The following is an 18,265-nucleotide window of genomic DNA, read 5'->3' on the forward strand; positions in this document are numbered from 1 at the left end:
GTCTGAATATAATTCAATCCCCAGTACTGTCTAGCTGAGATTGGTGTGTGTGAGAGTGAGTGGGTGGGTGGGAGTGCTAGAGAGAGGGTACTAAGTGGTTCCTTTTGTCCTTTTGTCTTGTTTAGTGGCAGATTCCTGAGTGAGGAGGGCAGTGTAATTGCTGTAATTGCTGGGGGGAATTGCTGGCTCCACCCTCTGCTGTAAGGCCTTGAGAGGTGGGGCTGAGAGCTCTTCATTAGAAGGCACGTCTCACCAGGGAGAGAGCACAAGGGCTCTTGGCCTGTGGCTCTTAGCTTGGGGGCCTTGAAACAAAGTTTGTATTTGTAGTTTACTCTGAGACCGGGAGTGTCGTGAAGCTTTTAGTAGGGTTACCATTGAGGGAGTGTGCAAGAAACCATACCATGCATGCAATGAATCAAAGCGGAATGGCTGGTAAGAGAGTGGAGGCAGGGATGTGTAAGGTCTGTGGAATGTTTGTTTTCCTACCCGAGGGTAACTGCAATTACACATGCAGTAAGTGTAAGTTGGTGGCTCTACTGGAGGAGAAATTCAGGGGACTTGAGGCACGCTTGTCTACACTGCAGAGTATAAAAGAGGGGGAGGAATTCATGGACCAAACTCTTGAAAACCTCTTGGGAGGGCAAGAGGAGGAGGGTCAAATAACTCAGTGTAAGAAGTGGGACCCACCTCAGGAGGAGAACATGTGGAAGAATGTTACCCGCAGAAATAGGAAAGTCAGGAGACATTCCGTTCCTCTGCTGCTTAGCAATCAGTTTCAAAACCTCCCTATAGACGCTGAGCCTGGATCATTGGAACAAAGGGTCAGCACCCAGTCCTATCTGGTCTCTCAGGTCCCTGTGGAGGTCAGGACTCAAACTTCTGCTTCCCAATGTAGGAATAGGCGAGTGTTGGTTATTGGGGATTCCCTACTGAGAGGGGTAGAGGGTAAAGTGTGTCGAGAGAGGTGTGTTGTCTGCCGGGAGCGCGCATCCAGGATGTGACGGGAAGTCTGGATAGAGTTGATAGACCCACGGATCATTATCCCTTCCTTCTTATTCATGTGGGAACAAACGATACTGCCCGGCACAGCCCAGAAAGTATTAAAAGGGACTATACAGCTTTGGGTAAAAAGGTGAAGGAACTGGGAGCACAGGTTGTTTTTTCGGCGGTTCTTCCTGTAGTAGGCCAAGAATTGGGAAAAGAACGAAAAATTCTGGAAATAAATGAGTGGCTGCGTCGATGGTGTCGTCCAGAAAGGTTTGGTTTTTTGGACCATGGCTTTCGCTACCTGGATAATGCTCTTCTGTCCGGAGATGGCTTGCACCTCACAAAGGTAGGTAAAAATGTGTTTGGCCACAGCCTTGCAAGCCTGATAAGGAGGGCTTTAAACTAAATCTTCCGGGGGAGCGAGACGTCAATTTAAAGCCTCAAGTGAGGACAATAACTGCAAACATAGATATGAACGATCTGCAGAGGGTAGCACATACGCAAGGGAAGACCGTTCAAAAACTTAATAATGGGAGAGAAACAATCTTAAATAGGCTGCCAAGAAGAAGGACCTGTGGTCTAAGGTGTCTCTATACTAATGCACAGAGCATGGGAAATAAGCAAGATGAACTAGAACTTTTAATAGTAAAAAGCAAATATGATATAATAGGCATTACAGAAAACTGGTGGGACGAGTCTCATGATTGGAATGTATTAATTGAAGGGTATAACCTCTTTCAGAGAAATAGACCAAATTGGAAGGGGGGAAGAGTAGCATTATATGTTAGGGATGATTACACCTGCGAGGAGATCCAGGACTTAAACACTGGAACCCAGCTTGAAACCATCTGGGTAAAAATTAAGGGGGAGAAAAATAGTGATGTCATTGTGGGGGTATATTATAGACCCCCAAGCCAGACTGAAGAGTTAGATGATGCTTTCCTGGAACAGATGTCCAAACGTTCAAAAAAGAAAGATGTAGTAGTAATGGGAGATTTCAATTATCCTGACATCTATTGGAATGCTAACTCTGCCAAAACAACTAGGTCAGACAAATTCCTCACTTCCCTTGCAGACAACTTCATACTCCAAAAAGTGGAAGAAGCGACAAGGGGAACAGCCATTTTGGATCTGATCTTAACCAATAATGATGACTTGGTTTATGGAGTAGAAGGAGTGGGATCTTTGGGTGGGAGTGGCCATGTTCTCTTGGAGTTTGTTATACAGCAGAAAGGAGAAGCAAGAAATAGTCAGACATGTATTCTAGACTTTAAGAAAGCTGATTTCAATAAATTTAGGGAACTACTGGGTGTGATCCCGTGGGTGAGAATATTGAATGAGAAGGGAGTACATGAACGATGGGAAATTCTAAAAAGGGAGATATTGAAGGCACAATTTCAATCAATTCCCATGAGGAGAAAAAAAAGGTAGAGTTTGAAGAAACCAGGGTGGATGTCTAAAGAACCTTTGGTTGAGATAGGATTTAAGAAGGGCATGTACAAGAAGTGGAAAAAGGGAGAAATCAACAAAGAGGAATTCAAACAAGTAGCTGGCACATGTATGGAGAAAGTCAGGAAGGCTAAAGTGTAGAATGAGCTCCAGCTAGCCAGGGAAGTTAAAAACAACAAAAAAGGGTTTTTTGGTTATGTCCATAACAAAAGGAAGATCAAGCTAACAATCGGGTCATTGAGTGGAGAGGATGGTGAGTTATTAACAGGGGAGGCAGAAAAGGCAGAAAAACTCCTTTTTTGTATCAGTCTTCTCCCAAAAGAGGAATAGTGCTCAACCTGGGAATAATGGAGCAGAGGACGCAATAGGGGAATTACAGCATAGTATAGACACTGAGATAGTATGGGAATTAGGGCTGTCAAAAAAAAAAAAATCGGTACAGTTCGGATTCGGCCGAATTTGGCCCTTGTGGGTTCGGTACCTGCCGAAGTCCGAACTCCCCCACTTCGGATACGTTCAATTCGGCGGGAATTCAAAGTTCGGGGAAAAAATTCGGCCGAATAAAGCCATTAAAAACACAATCTCTCCTTTCCGCGGCTCTGGGGGGGGCATTTTTGGGCTTAGAAGTCCCAAACTTTCAGCAGAGCTTCAAAGGACGTATATTGAAAGACTCCCCAGGTTTTGTAAAGATTGGGTCAGGGGGGGGCTGAGATATGGGCCCTGAAAGGGGTCCCCCCACCCTTAATGTGCATCTCTCAGCAGAGCTTGCCTCCCAGGCACAAAGCTCCCAGCCCCGACAAACAGCTGATGAGAGCAAGGGCGGGGCAGGTGCTAAGAACTTTGCAAAGCAACACAACTGAAAAGCAACACCTTTGCAAACATGCAAAGGGCGGGGCAGGTGTGAAGAATTTTGCAAAACAATACAACTGCAAAGCAACACAAGCACGCAATGCAACACCTTTGCAACAGTGCAAAGCAACACCTGACACCTGGGAGTTTGCATACCATGGAAAGGGACAGAGGCAGCTAGCTATGCATAATGAGCAGGAGGGGGTGGAATTTCTCCTTTTGCATTGGACTTGGGACCAGGAAGATGCATTCTTTAAGCCACCATTTGAAAACCAGTTTTGAGCAAGCATCAAAATAACCTAACTGATCTTATGAATGAGGAAAAACCTGAAGAATAAAAATGAAGCCCCCCCCCCCTCAAACCAGGGAGAGAGAGACTGGAGGGGGAACACACACCCCAGGCAGAACCTGGGGTGTAAGGTACTTCACCTAGCCCTAAAAACTCCACTGTAATCTGTCATGCTCCAGTAAGGCTTCCAATATGGCCATGACACTAGTGGTATAGAAACCATTTTTAAAACCATACACCTACTCTAGTCACTGGGTTGGATCCAGAGTAAATTTCCCAATGGAAGAAGGAAAATTTCTTGCCTCGTCCCTCTGACTGCAGCCCACTGATTTCTACAAAACACCACTCCTGGGGACAGCATATCCTGAAGAATGACATATGGGGTCTTTAAATAGGGTTGCCAATCTCCAGGTACTAGCTGGAGATCTCCTGCTGTTACAACTGATCTCCAGCCGATAGAGATCAGTTCACCTGGAGAAAATGACTGCTTTGGCAACTGGACTCTATGGCATTGAAGTCCTTCCCCTCCCCAACCCCTGCCCTCCTCAGACTCCACCCCAAAGACCTCCCACCAGTGGCAAAGAGGGACCTGGCAACCCTAGCTCTAAAACAAGGAGGGGGAAATTGCCTACCCAAATTGCCAATTTAGTCAGGATCCAGCCCAAAGTAACTTTTAAAATTTACAAATGACAAACATGTAAACAATTATTCAAGCACCAATTGTAATAAAAAAATATTCTGGTTTCACTTCTAACATCAGTACCTAAATAAGGTGAATTTTGGTTTCCTTGTGACTGGTAACGGGCTGAAGTGATACATGAACTATGCAGCTGTTGTTTCTTGGCAATTCAGAGCAATCTGTAAAATTAAGATCAAAGGCAGCAACACATCTGCTTACAGTATGGCAGCAGTATCTTTATATGGAAGAATTGCCAGGTCTGAGATATAACTCAAAAGGAAGATCATTTATATGTAGGTTATTAAAAAACCCTAAGCTGTGCAGAAGAAGAAACCTAAAGTCCCAACAGAAATTAGAAAGAGGAATCCAGCCCACAGAGACATGCTTTAAGTACCATTTAAATCTCAATCCTAAAAGTGTTTACTGACACACTTTGCGGTGTATGCATGAGGAGTAGAATGATTTGCCTTTAATTAAATCCCCCCAAATGGCATAGCCCTGACCCAGATCTCAGAAGCTAAGCAGGGTCAGCCCTGGTTAGTATTTGGATGGGAGACCACCAAGGAATACCGGGGTTGCTGTGCAGAGGAAGGCACTGGCAAAACCACCTCTGTTAGTCTCTTGCCATGAAAACCCAAAAAAGGGGTCGCCATAAGTCGGCTGTGACTTGACAGCACTTTACACACACACACACAAATGGCATAACTGAAAGCTATGGGCTTCAGCAAAGAAGCTTCAATGATTTACCAGAATCAACTGGAACAAAAAGATAATTTCAAGTGTTTTTAGAAAATTACAGTTTTCAGTTAATATTGAGCCATAGTGAACATATAGCAACTTTTGGTATTCACAAATCAAATACTCCGTGCTTTATACTAAGGCACTCTTGGATGGACATTCTCTGTTTTAAAAAAGTTTTTTTTTTTTTTTTAGGGAGTAAACATATTTATCCATTTAAATAGAAATAAACATTTCAGGCTATATTTTCGCTGAACTTGCTCTACAAAGCAACCGTGATGTAAACAAAGGCTTCATAACAATGACACAGAAAATATGATTAGTTCAGGATTACCATCTAGATCTCATTTAATTGAGACTATCATTCTAGTAATGAAACCTCTGGTGTTTGTGGGCTTTAAACATACATTTGTTTGCTTGCATATTTGTCTATTCGTATGATTGTTTTCCCTCAAGGCTAAACCCTAAGTGCTTGTGCCAGGAGGTTATACCCTGAAAGAATGCTGGCATTGGAGTGCATTAAGTTTCACTGATTTTCATGGCACTTTTCCTGAGCAAGGATGCACTGGAATGCAGCCATAAGCACACTTATAGCACAACCCCAAAGCCAGTCTGTAAACTACTTAGGATAGCAAATAAGCCCTGAAATGGTGTAATTCAGAGATGTATTGATATACTATCAAGCCAGTGTAAACTTACTATATAGAAATCTGCCAGAGATGACCAAGGGGAAGAATGGGGCTTAGTTGACATCTTCTATTTGTCTATCCCCCTCCCCCAAAGTAAAATCTGGCACATCTGAAACATTTTGACATTATATTTAAACTATTGCAATAGCTTGTGCATTGGAAAATGAAACCGGGTATTTCCCCTAGCATCATATCATTTAAAAATATTTTAATAGAAGCAATGAACAACTAAATTGAACATGTTGCTGATTGAATTGGGACCTCCAGCATGCTGAGCATGTGTTCTACCAGAGTTTTTGCTTGTCTAAGTAAACATACTTCCAGATATTAAATGCTCCAGTCTAGCAAAAATACTTACCTCAACATGTTGGCAAGTTTGAATTAATTTAGCCAAAAGTGTTTCCAATTCGGTATTTCTCTTGATAAGGTTGGTGAGATTACTTTCCAAATTTTGCTGGGGGAAAAAGAATACAGGAGAATAATTTACTATTTTACACCATTTATAACTGCAATCACATAGATGGGAAACTATCCATCAGAAGAGGTTGATAATGCTGTATATCAGTCTATATTTAGTCACTCTTGGATGTTACATACAGGTTTTTAGTCATTAATATATAAATATATGGCACTAGGCATGAAAAATTTTTAAAAAAGAATGTTGGAGTACCTTATAAATGTGCTTATCACTGTCCTTTTTATGATCACTCTGCTTACACTTCCCCTCCTTCTATACTTTTCTGTGAATATTGTAGTTGAGGGGTCCTCAGCCTGATGACCATGGGTGCAACACCTTTCCTGGCACCCACCAAGTGTTTTTAGAAAGTGGGTGGGGCCAGGTGGGACTTTTGCCCAACAAGGTTTCTGCTTGGGCATTGGAGATTTGATTGGGTGTGCAGATTTTAATAAAAAAACATTGCTTTGGCAGCAGCTGCCACCATAGCATAAGGATCTTTACTGCGTGACTGAAAATAAGCTGCATAAGCCATTGTATGGATAATCTCACCTTTTCCAGCAGCCATGCAGCCATTTTGTGGCTGCACTCACCATGCTGTGTAAGAATTCCAATATCCACGGCCTCAAAAAGGTTTAGTGGTTGGAGTGTCAGAGTAGGATCTGGGAGAACGTTTGAATCCCCACTGTGCTATGGAAGCTTGCTGGGTGACCTTGGGCCAGTGACACATTCTCAGTCTAATCTACCTCACAGGGTTGTTGTGAGGATAAAAATGAGGATAGGAAAACAATGTAAACCACTTGGGAGTCTCCATGGGGTGGAGGAAGACGGGGGTATAGACATACTTCATAATGTCTGATGAAGTGGACTTTAGCCCATGAAAACCTATACAGAATAAATTTGTAAAGGCTGGATCCACTCTTATGAGCGGAAGGATACTTCTGCTCATGTAATAGAAGAACAATCTCAACTGATTTCACACGGCAAACCCTTCACCTGTCTCGTCCCACAGTGCACCTGAGAGCTTCTCCACTCCCAGGAACAGCATTTGTGGGGGCACAGTAGGCAGGAAAAAACAGGTAAGAACCATTACAGAACTGGAACTCTGCTCACTGTCATTTCGGTTCAGTGCTCAGGCTTGAAGTTGCTAGAAGACTCGTTTTTTCGGCAACAGACTAACATAGCTACAACACTTAAATCATACATGGAAAGCAGAACAAGACTATGGGCAAAAGGAATGCATTTGCTGATTTCAAATTACTCAGATGTGTGTCTCCTTGATAAAAACCAAGGAGATTAAGAGGAGTGTAAATGGTCAGTTTGGTTGAATTGCTGGTAGATTCTCGAACTCTTGAGTTCCTTTTTCCATAAAGGATTTGCATGTGTACATCTATGGGAGGTCCACTATTACTCACAGCAATTTCAAAAGAATGCTCTTGAGGTGAAGACCTCGAAGGAAGTTTTACTTCTGAACCCTTTTAGTGGAAAATCTGCTAAAAATTAAAAGCGTTTATTGTGCTCTTCTTGCCAGCTGATGTTGTGCTTCTTTCTCTGGCAAAGCAATCAACTTTTTGTAACAAGATTTCCTCTTTCTGTAATCCCTTGCTGCTCAGAGATCTCTGCTGGGGAATGAGGCTGATATAAATAGTACATGCAACACAGTAATGAAAACAAGCAATAAAAGCATCAAATATTTTTAAACTTGCACTTCAGAAAGTGTTTCTAGTTTCTATGATAATTTATTTCACTTAATCATATTAAATGCAAATGTGCATTATCTTATATAATCATTGTGATAATAATGGGATATTTCTGTTTTGTGAAGAATCAAGGAATATGGTATTTCTACTAAGATCCTGTTATAAAATCGTTGCTACACTTTTGTATTTTGATTCTCATATTTCTTTGAGCATAACATGGCCAGTGCTACATGCAATCTGTTTAAGTGACTTTTCCCACACAGCAGGATGTTCACAGGCACTAACTTGCCAAAAAAATAAAAGTTACTTTCTCTGTGCTGCCAACAGCCAAGTTCTGAGCATGAGCACTAGCGTGCTTTTTATGGATATTTATGTTCTTTTTCATATGGTAGCAATGGCAAAAGAGGTTAATAAGTGATAAGGACCCCGGGGACTAAGAACAGATAAGTCATGTGTCATAGGAAAAGTCGGGTGTTCTTACTCTGATCCATTCCTGTGCCCCATTAACTTTACTGGCTGATGGTTTTGGACTCTTACATCCATATATAGCAAGACTGAAGAAAACAGGAACATTAATAACATTTGTACTCGTATTGCAAAATGACATTTATTGACACAGAAAAGAAAACCGACTTGATACCAATTATTGCATGATAGGGCCCTTATTTATTCCAGACCAATATGTCTCTTAGGGCACTTTCTTGCAGCAGCCCTCAACTAAATAAAATTACACAAAGAATGGGGAATTTATTTCTTATAAGAAAAAGGATGATACTCATCATGCCCGGCATTTTTTCTGCTGAAAGGAACTCAGTGTCCTTTCAGCTCAGTGCTGAATTACCAGAAATTTAATCTCTGTTTCTTTTGCAAATGGAATTCTTTTCTACCAAGTGAATCTTTTCCTAGAAATACTTAAAAAAATAATTAAATTCCTTCATGCCCTTCTTCAGCCCTCGGCGAACATTTAATCCTTTTGCTAGAATTTGCTTCTGCAGCTGGCTTTTTGCCTTTTAGATCCTTATAAAAATTTTGGTGCTAGCTCGTTTTCTTTAAATCTTATCTTTGGGTGTTGCTTTGCCTTTATTATGGTGCTGTCTAGTAAAGTCACTTTTGCCATCACAGTTCAGTTTGGTGGTATCACAATTTAAAACAAGTATTACCACGAGGAACCATAAAAACTGGTTTAGTATAGTAGTTAAGAGCTTCAGCTAGGGTTGTCAACTCTGACTTGGGAAATTCCCGGAGATGCGGAGAGTGGTACCTGGAGAGGATGGAGTTTGGAAAGAAGAGGGAACTCAACAAAGATGTGATGCCATAGAGTCCACCCTCCAAAGCTGCCATTTTCTTCAGGGAAACTGATCAGTGCAGTGGTCGTGGAAAGTCCCATCGAATCATATCTGACTTATGGAAACCCTGTACGGTTTTGAAGGCAAGAGATATTCAGACGTGGTTTGCTATTGCCTGCCTTTGAGTAGCTACCCTGGACTTCCTTGGTGGTCTCCCATCCAAGTACTAACCAGGGATGACCTTGCTTATCTTCTGAAATCTGGTGAATCAAGTTAGCCTGGGCCATCCAGGTCAAGGCAATCTGTGTTGTCTTTCTAATTCCAGGAGAATTCCAGATCCCACTGGGAGGTTGGCAACTAGGGCTGCCAGCCCCCCGATGGGACAGGGATCCCCACTCCCAGCTGGTGCTGCCCATCACTGATCAACTGGCTGGTGGGGGGGGAACGGACGTAAAAATAGAAATGGATGATAGTCACATCCTGACGCAGTGAGATCACTTCTGGCAAGCACCAGAAGGGATGTCATTGTGTTGCCAGGGATGCTCTGGAATTTGGGCAATATTCTGTGGTAAAAAGGAGTTTGCCATAGAGTTTTGCCAAATACCAGAACATCCAAGCAGCGCTGGCAATGCACTCACATCATTTCCAGTTCACTCTAGAATTGATGTCACTGGAACTGGCCGCCCCTGGGTTTCCTTGGCCTCAGAGCTGGAGTTTGAGCCAGGTTGCCCCAGCTCAAACTCCGAGACCGCCTGGTTGCCCGTGATGCCTGGCAACCGACAGTCCCAACTGGCGAACCTTTCCTCAGGCTCCCGTCTTCCAGCTCTCGCACCATGTCCCTCCCCAGCTGATTAGCGGGCGTCCACGATTCTTCCGCGGCCCCAGCTGTCCTCCCATCTGGTTTCCCCGCCCTCGCCGGCAGGTCTTTGCCTGCCCAGGCGTGCCTGGGCTCGGGGAGAGGAGGCGGGGCCGACAGCCAGCTGAGCGGCGGCAGTAACGGTGGCTGCATATTTGGCGGTGTGGCCAGCCCCCGCTGTCTTCAGGATTGTCTGGGCCCTGCTCGTCTGGGAGTGGCTCCCTGGGCAGCCCGGCTTCTACGGCGGACTCCCAGGTAGGTCTGGGCAACGGGACAAGTCCCGGGAGTGTGGCAGTTGGCCGCGTCTTGGGACAATATTGTTGTGTCACAATATCAGGGTTACACCTCAATGTGAAAGTCGTTTTGGTTGGTTTCAGTACAAAACACATTTCTGTCTGTAACTCTTCCCCCCCGAATGGGATACAATCTTGATTGTGCCCATCTATGGAAACCTTTCCCCAAATTTTAACCAGATAAGAAAATTCCATCCTTGTTCTGGAGACAACAAAAGGCACACCATGTTTTTGGCTCTACCTGTAGCCCAGTTCAGATGTTACAGTGAATGCACTTACATCCTACCTGTACATGCTTACATCTGTTTGTAAGAAATAGCCAATATCCATTCATTTTACAAATGAAACCAGGGGCCAGCACATGTATAAAAAGTGGTGTTTGCATCACACATTTAGCTGTGTCTGCATTGACTGTAACATGAGAATAACTCAGTACACATAAAAAAGAACAATTGAGTGTACATGGATTGTACACTGTAACTTATGAACAGGGCTGAGAGGAAACATTTGTGTTTTCTGGAAACCTAATGTAGGGGTGGGAAGACAAGGTCCCCTCACAGTAAAGAACACACACACAGACGTGATTCATGAACATGGTGCTAGCTTCATTCATATTCATTTGAGTAGTTTCTCCAGGTCATGCCTAATTTAACTTACTTCCCACTGTCTGTTCAGGATGCACTGAGCTTTACACAGTGAGATAAGGCACAGTAAAGTGTGGGCTCTACCTCCTTTTGCCAAAATTCTCCATTTTGATTTTTTTTTTAAAATAGACACCCAGTCCCATTTCTGCTTTACATAAGAACAGATGGGCTTATGCATAATCAGGTTTCTCCAGTCCTGTTTTTAAATGAGGAGAGAAATCTGACCCGCTTCTTTTCTTTACCTAATCTTTGTCTCTTTCCCTTAAGGTATCCAGCACATGACAGGCTTCTAGAGTGGGAAATCAGGCTTAAACCAACAATTCTGCTGCTACCCTTTTCAACCATTCAGCCGCCAGCTCTAAGGAAGTCATTTCTTCTTCTGCCAGCAACTTGAAATGGCTCAGGCAAGCAGCAACTTTGGCTGCACAGACTAAGAGCACTCCTGAATGCTGAGCCAGCAATGTGACTGGTGAAACACTGCACAGAAACATTCGTCAGGGATGATGCTGTTTGGCCTCTGAGATTTATTACAACATTATTTAAACTCAGATAATGTATTTAAATTACTGACAGACTTTCCACTTCTTAAACCTGGACATACATCACTTAAATCCCAGAAAGAACAAATGGTATGTTAATACATTTTTTTCCTTCCGATTACTAATGCTTCAGAAAAAAAATTAGCAACTAGTAGTACTTATTCCTCAAACCACAAAAGGATTATAAAAAACATACTTTACATGGTTTCTCCATTTTGAGACAGAGAATGAGATACTGATTTTCCAGGCTTGCAGAACTAGAACTAAACCATAGCTCTAGCATTTAAATAAGCACCATATTCATAAATCTTACATGAATGCACTCATGCATTCAGATGCAAATTTGAATGCAAATGCATGGTACACTGTGGTATCAAGATTTTAAAAAATGCAACAATTGTTCAACAAAACATGCATGGTATTTTGTTCAGAAGCTTTCCAGAATAGTCAACAGAGGCTTTCAGGGGAGAGGAAGCTGAATGTGACAGAGACCCCTTTCTGCAAACTCCTCCTGTTCAAAAGAATTATGATCCATTCCCTAGATTTAAAGGCAATGATGCAACCACTTTATTGAAGATAGGCAGGTCTTGGTTAGTGTCTTGATAGGACACAGCTTGATTACCCTAGATACACCATTCTAAGCTCCATAGAAGAATATATGTATTTTGAATCATTTACAATTATACTTTTCTCCCTAGCATATCTTTAATCCAAAGAACAAATGGCTCATCTTTTAAAGCAACGAAGCGCAAGTTATCGAAAAGTAAGTACACAGCTGGTACAATAGAACCTTCATCAATGAGCCATAATGGTAGGACTCTGGCAGTGATCCTTGTCATAAAAAGAGAGAGAATGCAGGCATGCCCTTATTTTCATTTGTAACATGTTGTAGGGGATGGCCCCCCAACGTGGTGCCTGTGGGTGCCATGGCACTCATCAACACATTTTCTGGTATCTATCAAGTGTTTTTTAGGAAGTGGGTGGGGACAGGTAGGGCTTTTGCCCACCAAGGCTTTTGATTGACTATTGGAGATTTGATTGTTTGTGCAGTTTCTTTAATGTTGCTTTGGCAGCAGCTGCCATCATAGCGTAAGGATCTAAGCTCTGTTACTGAAGTTAAGCTCTGGCAATCATTTTGTGGCTGGCTCCGCCTCCTGCAGCAGCCATTTTGTGACAGCCAATTTGTTGCTGTGGCTACCATGCCATATCAGAATTTCAAATGTGCCTGCAGGATCAAAAAGGTTGGGGACCTCTGTTGTATGATATGATGCTATATCTGAAACGTACAGTACACTGACATTAGATGACCTATGTCGATGTTCAGATTTTACAGCTTTTAGTCTGCAATAGGTTCTCCTAGATCTGGGCATTGTAAACTATCAGGAAGGGTCTATATCTGAACACCACCCATGAGGTCAAGATTCATCTAACTTTTTTCTTCTGCTTCTGCCGGTTCTTAAACTGCCTAATCCTATGTGGCCTTACCTTAGTCCTTGGATTTGGCCACTTTACATGGTCTTTGATTCAGCAGATGGTGAGGCTCACGCTATATAATTTTGCAGTATTTCAGCGCTCTCTGCAGTCTCTCTTCCACAGAATTATTACCTTTGCATTTTTTGCACTGTATCAATCTAACTCAAGACCTTAATGTCCAAAGCTTGCTATTCATAATGCTGGAAGGCAACAATTCTTGCTATCAACATGGCTGAATAGAAGACAATTCTATCATTACAGGATTGTTCAAAGAAGAAAAAAACCCTCCAAGAAATGTGCGTGTGTGTTAAGTGCCATCAAGTCACTTCCGACTCATGGTGACCCTGTGAGTGAAAGTCCTTCAAAATGTCCTATCTTTGACAGCCTTGCTCAGATCTTGCAAATTGGGGGCTGTGGCTTCCTTTATTGAGTCCATCCATCTCTTGTTGGGTCTTCCTCTTTTCCTGCTGCCCTCAACTTTTCCTAGCATAACTGTCGTTTCCAGTGACTCTTGTCGTCTCATGACGTGACCAAAATACGATAGCCTCAGTTTAATCATTTTAGCTTCTAGGGTCAGTTCAGGCTTGATTTGTTTTTTTGGCAGTCCACGGAATCCGTAACACTCTACTCCAACACCACATTTCAAAGGAATCTATTTTCTTCCTATCATCTTACTTCACTGTCCAGCTTTCACACCCATATATATTCCAAGAAATACCAGTGAACTAAAAAGCTAAAACTAGTTTTTATTAAAAAAAAACATATAAGAAAGCCATTACTCTTAGGGCTTTTATCACACGATTGCAGATTAAATTAATATCCCCCCCCTGTATGTCATAAAATACTATCCTGATTTTTCTTATTAAATCTTATGTAAAGTGTTAGGAAAAGCAGAGGTGATTAAGTGATTATGCAGAGGAGAACTAAAAAAACTTTGATAAATGTTTTTGGCAGGCACTGCCACTTCTTTCCTTACAGTCTTTAAAGTCATGTTATCCTCATCAGAAAAGACTGTTTCTACTTAATGTATTTCTCCGAGAAATGGCTAGTTCTGTGTTTGCTGACCTAGTATATTTGATAAGAAACCCCACAAAATAAAAAGGAAAAGCTATTCTGAACTGTTCCCAGACACCAGGTCCTAAGCATTGGCTTGCCCTTCTTGATGCTCACATATCCATTCCCGTCTATCCAGGTAATTAGTCCATTCATAATAAGAATCATCATGTTGATTTATTTACAAAAAATTATGCTGCCTTTCTGCTCTTACAAGGGCCACCAAAGTGGCTAACAATTTAAAACATACATCATAAAACCCATTGTAACAAATAGTAATGTGGCTGGCCCCATGCTAAACACAACAGCTGCTCAACAAGGCCACACAAACACAAGGTAGGGGGTCTCTACCCTTTAGGGGACTCTCTAGGCATGGAGGAAATATGATGTTGTAAGTGAACCAAAAATAAAGACTCCTTCCCTCCACAAACTGGACTGATAAGGACTAAATATAGTCCAGGAGTATGGAATGATGAAGACATAAAAAGAAAGAACCTGTTCAGGCCCCTCAGAGTTTGTAGATCTTTGGAAGGGGAAATTTGGACACCCCTCCTACCATTTCTTGTGCTTCCCCAACATCTACTCTGTAACAGTAAAAAAGAAATGCATGTCCCCCCCCCCCCACCAATACAGCAGCAAAATGTGGTCAATTGCAAACCAGAGGAAATCTTCTGCACACTTGGACAAACATCCTTGCAGGTAGAAAAATACCCATTTTCCCTTCACAAGCCAAAGAAAGTCCTTGTTCTTCAATCTTCCCAATTGCCATTTGACTGAAGCTTGTTTGCCTTCAGTCTGAGGAGGTGGACACAGATATTAAGGTCCTAACTCTGAAGCTGGGAAGAAAGGATTTTGAAAAGCAGCAAGATGTCTCTTGCCTCTAGGCTTTCCAAACGCTTATGAGACTTGGAATAAGACCGACAGTTCTCCACTTTTCATCAGTGAAGCAGAGAGGGGAATTTTCATGATTTGTACTCAGCCTCAGGGATGGACCTGTGGATGCCACTGCAATTACACAGCTGAACTTGGGCCATTTTAAAAGGCCACAAGGGCCTGATTGGACGTGCGGCATGGTGGGACCAGGAGGTCTTATCCCCCCTAGTGTTGCCAACATCCAGGTGGGGCCTGGAGATCTCCCAGAATTACACCTGTTCTCCAGGATACAGAGTTCAGTTCCCCTGGAGAAAATGGCTGCTTTGGAGGGTGGACTCTATGGAATTATACCCTACTGAGCTGCTTCACCTCCCCAAACCTCCACCCTCAAAATCTCTAGGTATTTTCCAATCCAGAGTTGGCAACCATATGTCCCCCACACTTTTCAAGTTCTGAAACAAGCTGCTTTGGCACTTGAAAAGGTGGGGGTGGGAGACAAGAGTGCCTTCCCCCACTACGCTGATCTGGCCCCTGTGGCATTTATAATTGGCCCAAGTAAAGCTCTAAAAGGATGGCAGTGTCCATGGGTCAGACCTTAGTTTGGCCCTCAGAAAGCTTTGAGGGGGAAAAATGAGATGTGTTCCTGTTCTCCAAATTTCTCAGAGGGTCTGATTGACTCAGAGAAATACGGTACTCCCTTCCACCTGCAGATACTGAAGAAAGGGGCAGCAGTCCACCTCTTGTGTTGGGAAAAGGAAGTTTCAAGACAGAGAAAGAAAGACATTAATACCTTTTCCTGTTCCCACCTTCAACAAAAATCCTCTACCCATAGCGTAAAGAACTCAGTTTGAGGTCTGGCAGCCTGCCCACAACTTTTCTGAACAGCAGGAGTAGGGACTGTTCAAATTTTCACCTCCTTGCTATTAAAGTTTGAGGGCAGCTAGCACTCAACCTCAGCGCTTTATCACCTATACCACCTATGGGGAGGTTTCTGGAGGGAAAAACCCTTTTTTTTATTTTCTCCCCAGCACAAGCAGGAGTGTTGCATACTGCTCCAGCTCTCCTGCTACATCTGACTGCAGCCAGCTCAACAATTGCATTAACATAAGGCTGGTGGGAGATACACTACAGCAAGTTCTTGTGAGTTCCTTCTTATGAAAATATATAATACATTCATTAATCTATATCAAGTTACCCCATAGCCAGTCAGGCTGCCATACAGTTGCCTCAGAGACTACAGAATTGCCATCCATCCTTTGTCAGAGGTGGGCAGAGTGATATAGATCAGTTGAAGCTCACAGAAAAGTTCTTATTCTACTAATGTTAGAAGTCAGTAATTGTTTACTACAGAATGTATGATAATCATTGAAGTGTGATTTTGTTCTTCAACATCTCAATTTGATAAGAGGTTAAGAGTTAGGTTTTTAAAGAGTAAGCAGACTTATTTAAGACTTTTCCTTAACACTCTTGGATGTTTCAGTATTTCCAAGAGTTGTTAAGGAACAAACTTTAATAAAAGTGGTCTCTAGCACAGCTTCGAGCACAAATCTTTAAAAACAGTTACTACAGTTTCACACTCAACAAAACAAAGTATATGTGCGTGCCGTCAAGCAAGGGTTCCGGACTCCCCCGGAGCCCATTTTGCTGGCCTGCGCAGGGGGGTGGCTGGAAAGGGTGCCAGGTGGGCGCAAGGCGAGTTGGGCTATCCTTGGCAGCAGGGCAGCATTCCCAACTGGGCCCGGCAGGGAGCTCTCTGTAATGGCAGCTGCCACCCGTGTAGCCTGCTGCGGCTGCACAAGCTCCCTGGAGGGAGCTGCATGTAATAGATGCTCCCCTATACATTGGGAGCCCTGGCCATACAATCAGTCCTTGGCATATTACCTCACATGTTTAACTGACCCCCAACAGAGAAGGGCTTATATGCTCGCTAGATTTAATGCATTTCCTTCCGCCCTGCTCTATGGAAGATTCAATAAGGTCTCATATATGGACAGGGCCTGTCCTTGCGGGGAGGGCGTAATAGAATCAGTTCCTCACATCCTTCTTAACTGTTCGTTTATTCTAGGGGCCGTTCTCAATTTATAGACTCATTATTTGTGGACAGGGAATGGTTACCTGCCAAAATTAAGGTTCTCTCCTTATGACCACTCAGGACCCAATGAAAATTGAATCGGTGGCAAGATTTCTACAGTTTGCAGTCCAAGAACGTGAGCGCTTGTGTATCAAATAAGGCTAGCCTAGTGCTGTAAAATTATGTAATCCACTTAAATTGATTTTATTGTAAAAACGATGGAGATCCTGGTACAGTATGGTTTTATCTATTTGCTTTTGTACATTTTATTTTTTATGCCAATAAAGGCTTTGTTGTTGTTGTTGTTGTTGTTGTTCTGGCACTAATGGACTTGAGGAGTACAGTAATATAAAAGACATGTGCTCCAATCCCTCCTCCAGTAAGGGATATGTGTACCCATGAAAGGCAGCATGCTTGGTGGAGAAACATTTGTGGCATCTTGCCTACGCTTATCAAAATATGGAGTTTGGCCTGCTTATGTTCATATATTAATTTGTGCCCGACTTCACCTGCCCAAGACTCACCACTAAAAAAATACAGCCAGATCACATATTCCTGACGTTTAGTCAGAAGGTATGGCCTTCCAGACAATCTTAATTCCCAGCATCTTTGATACTAGTATCTGCTGTTATATTAGATAGGTAAAACATGCCTAGTTGCCCCAGCAGATGCCTTACCTTTGGACAAGCCAAGTGTCACCTTCAAGCAAGCAATCTCCTGCTGATAGGCCCTCCCACCCCTCCTCTCCTCTTGTGCCAGCAGGAGTAACAGTAGAGGCCAAAAATGATGTTGGGCTATGTGCTAATGTCATGTCCAGGCAAAAACCTAGATGTGCCATCTGATATTAGCCAACATTCTAGAAACTATTTGGTAATACCATAGAATTGCTACAGCATTGGTCAACATGCCAACATCATGTCTAGGTTTCTGCCCATATGTGATGCTGGCATGTGGGCCACTGTGATTTCTGTCATTTCAGGCCACTGTCCAGCATCCCTATTTACCATACTATGTCACGCTCTGATGCTGACCCTAAGTATAACTGTAGGTTTCCCATATGCATGCTACTTTAATTCACAGAAGAACAGGCCGCACCACTATCTTACAAAAACATTCTGCAATCTGCCCTGGCAGTCAACCAACACATTCCCTAAGGTGGTCAACAGCAATACACTGCCTAAAATTAGAACCAAACTACTCACTCACTGGCTCTTTCCCCCCTGCATTCTTAAGGGGAAAGAGCAATAAGGAACAATAAGACACACTTTCTGTCTTGAGACAAAAAGCTTTGCAGCAATACATTTCACGGTGATGTTCATGCTTTGTTTTGAAGTATTTTTCAT

At 42.8% G+C, this 18,265-nt stretch overlaps 1 protein-coding gene across 3 annotated transcripts in view; it reads right to left on the reverse strand.

Moving 5' to 3' along the window:
* MID1 (midline 1) overlaps positions 1-18,265 on the reverse strand; it is a 274,648-nt gene that overhangs the window by 46,296 nt on the left and 210,087 nt on the right. For all 3 annotated transcript variants that reach the window (XM_056861928.1, XM_056861929.1, XM_056861930.1), the window contains one exon: positions 6,039-6,134. In XM_056861928.1, the coding sequence (XP_056717906.1) occupies positions 6,039-6,134 (96 nt within the window). The remainder of the gene's footprint in view (positions 1-6,038; positions 6,135-18,265) is intronic.

Source organism: Euleptes europaea, chromosome 16 (genome assembly GCF_029931775.1).
Source record: "Euleptes europaea isolate rEulEur1 chromosome 16, rEulEur1.hap1, whole genome shotgun sequence".
Taxonomy (NCBI): Eukaryota; Metazoa; Chordata; class Lepidosauria; order Squamata; family Sphaerodactylidae; genus Euleptes; species Euleptes europaea.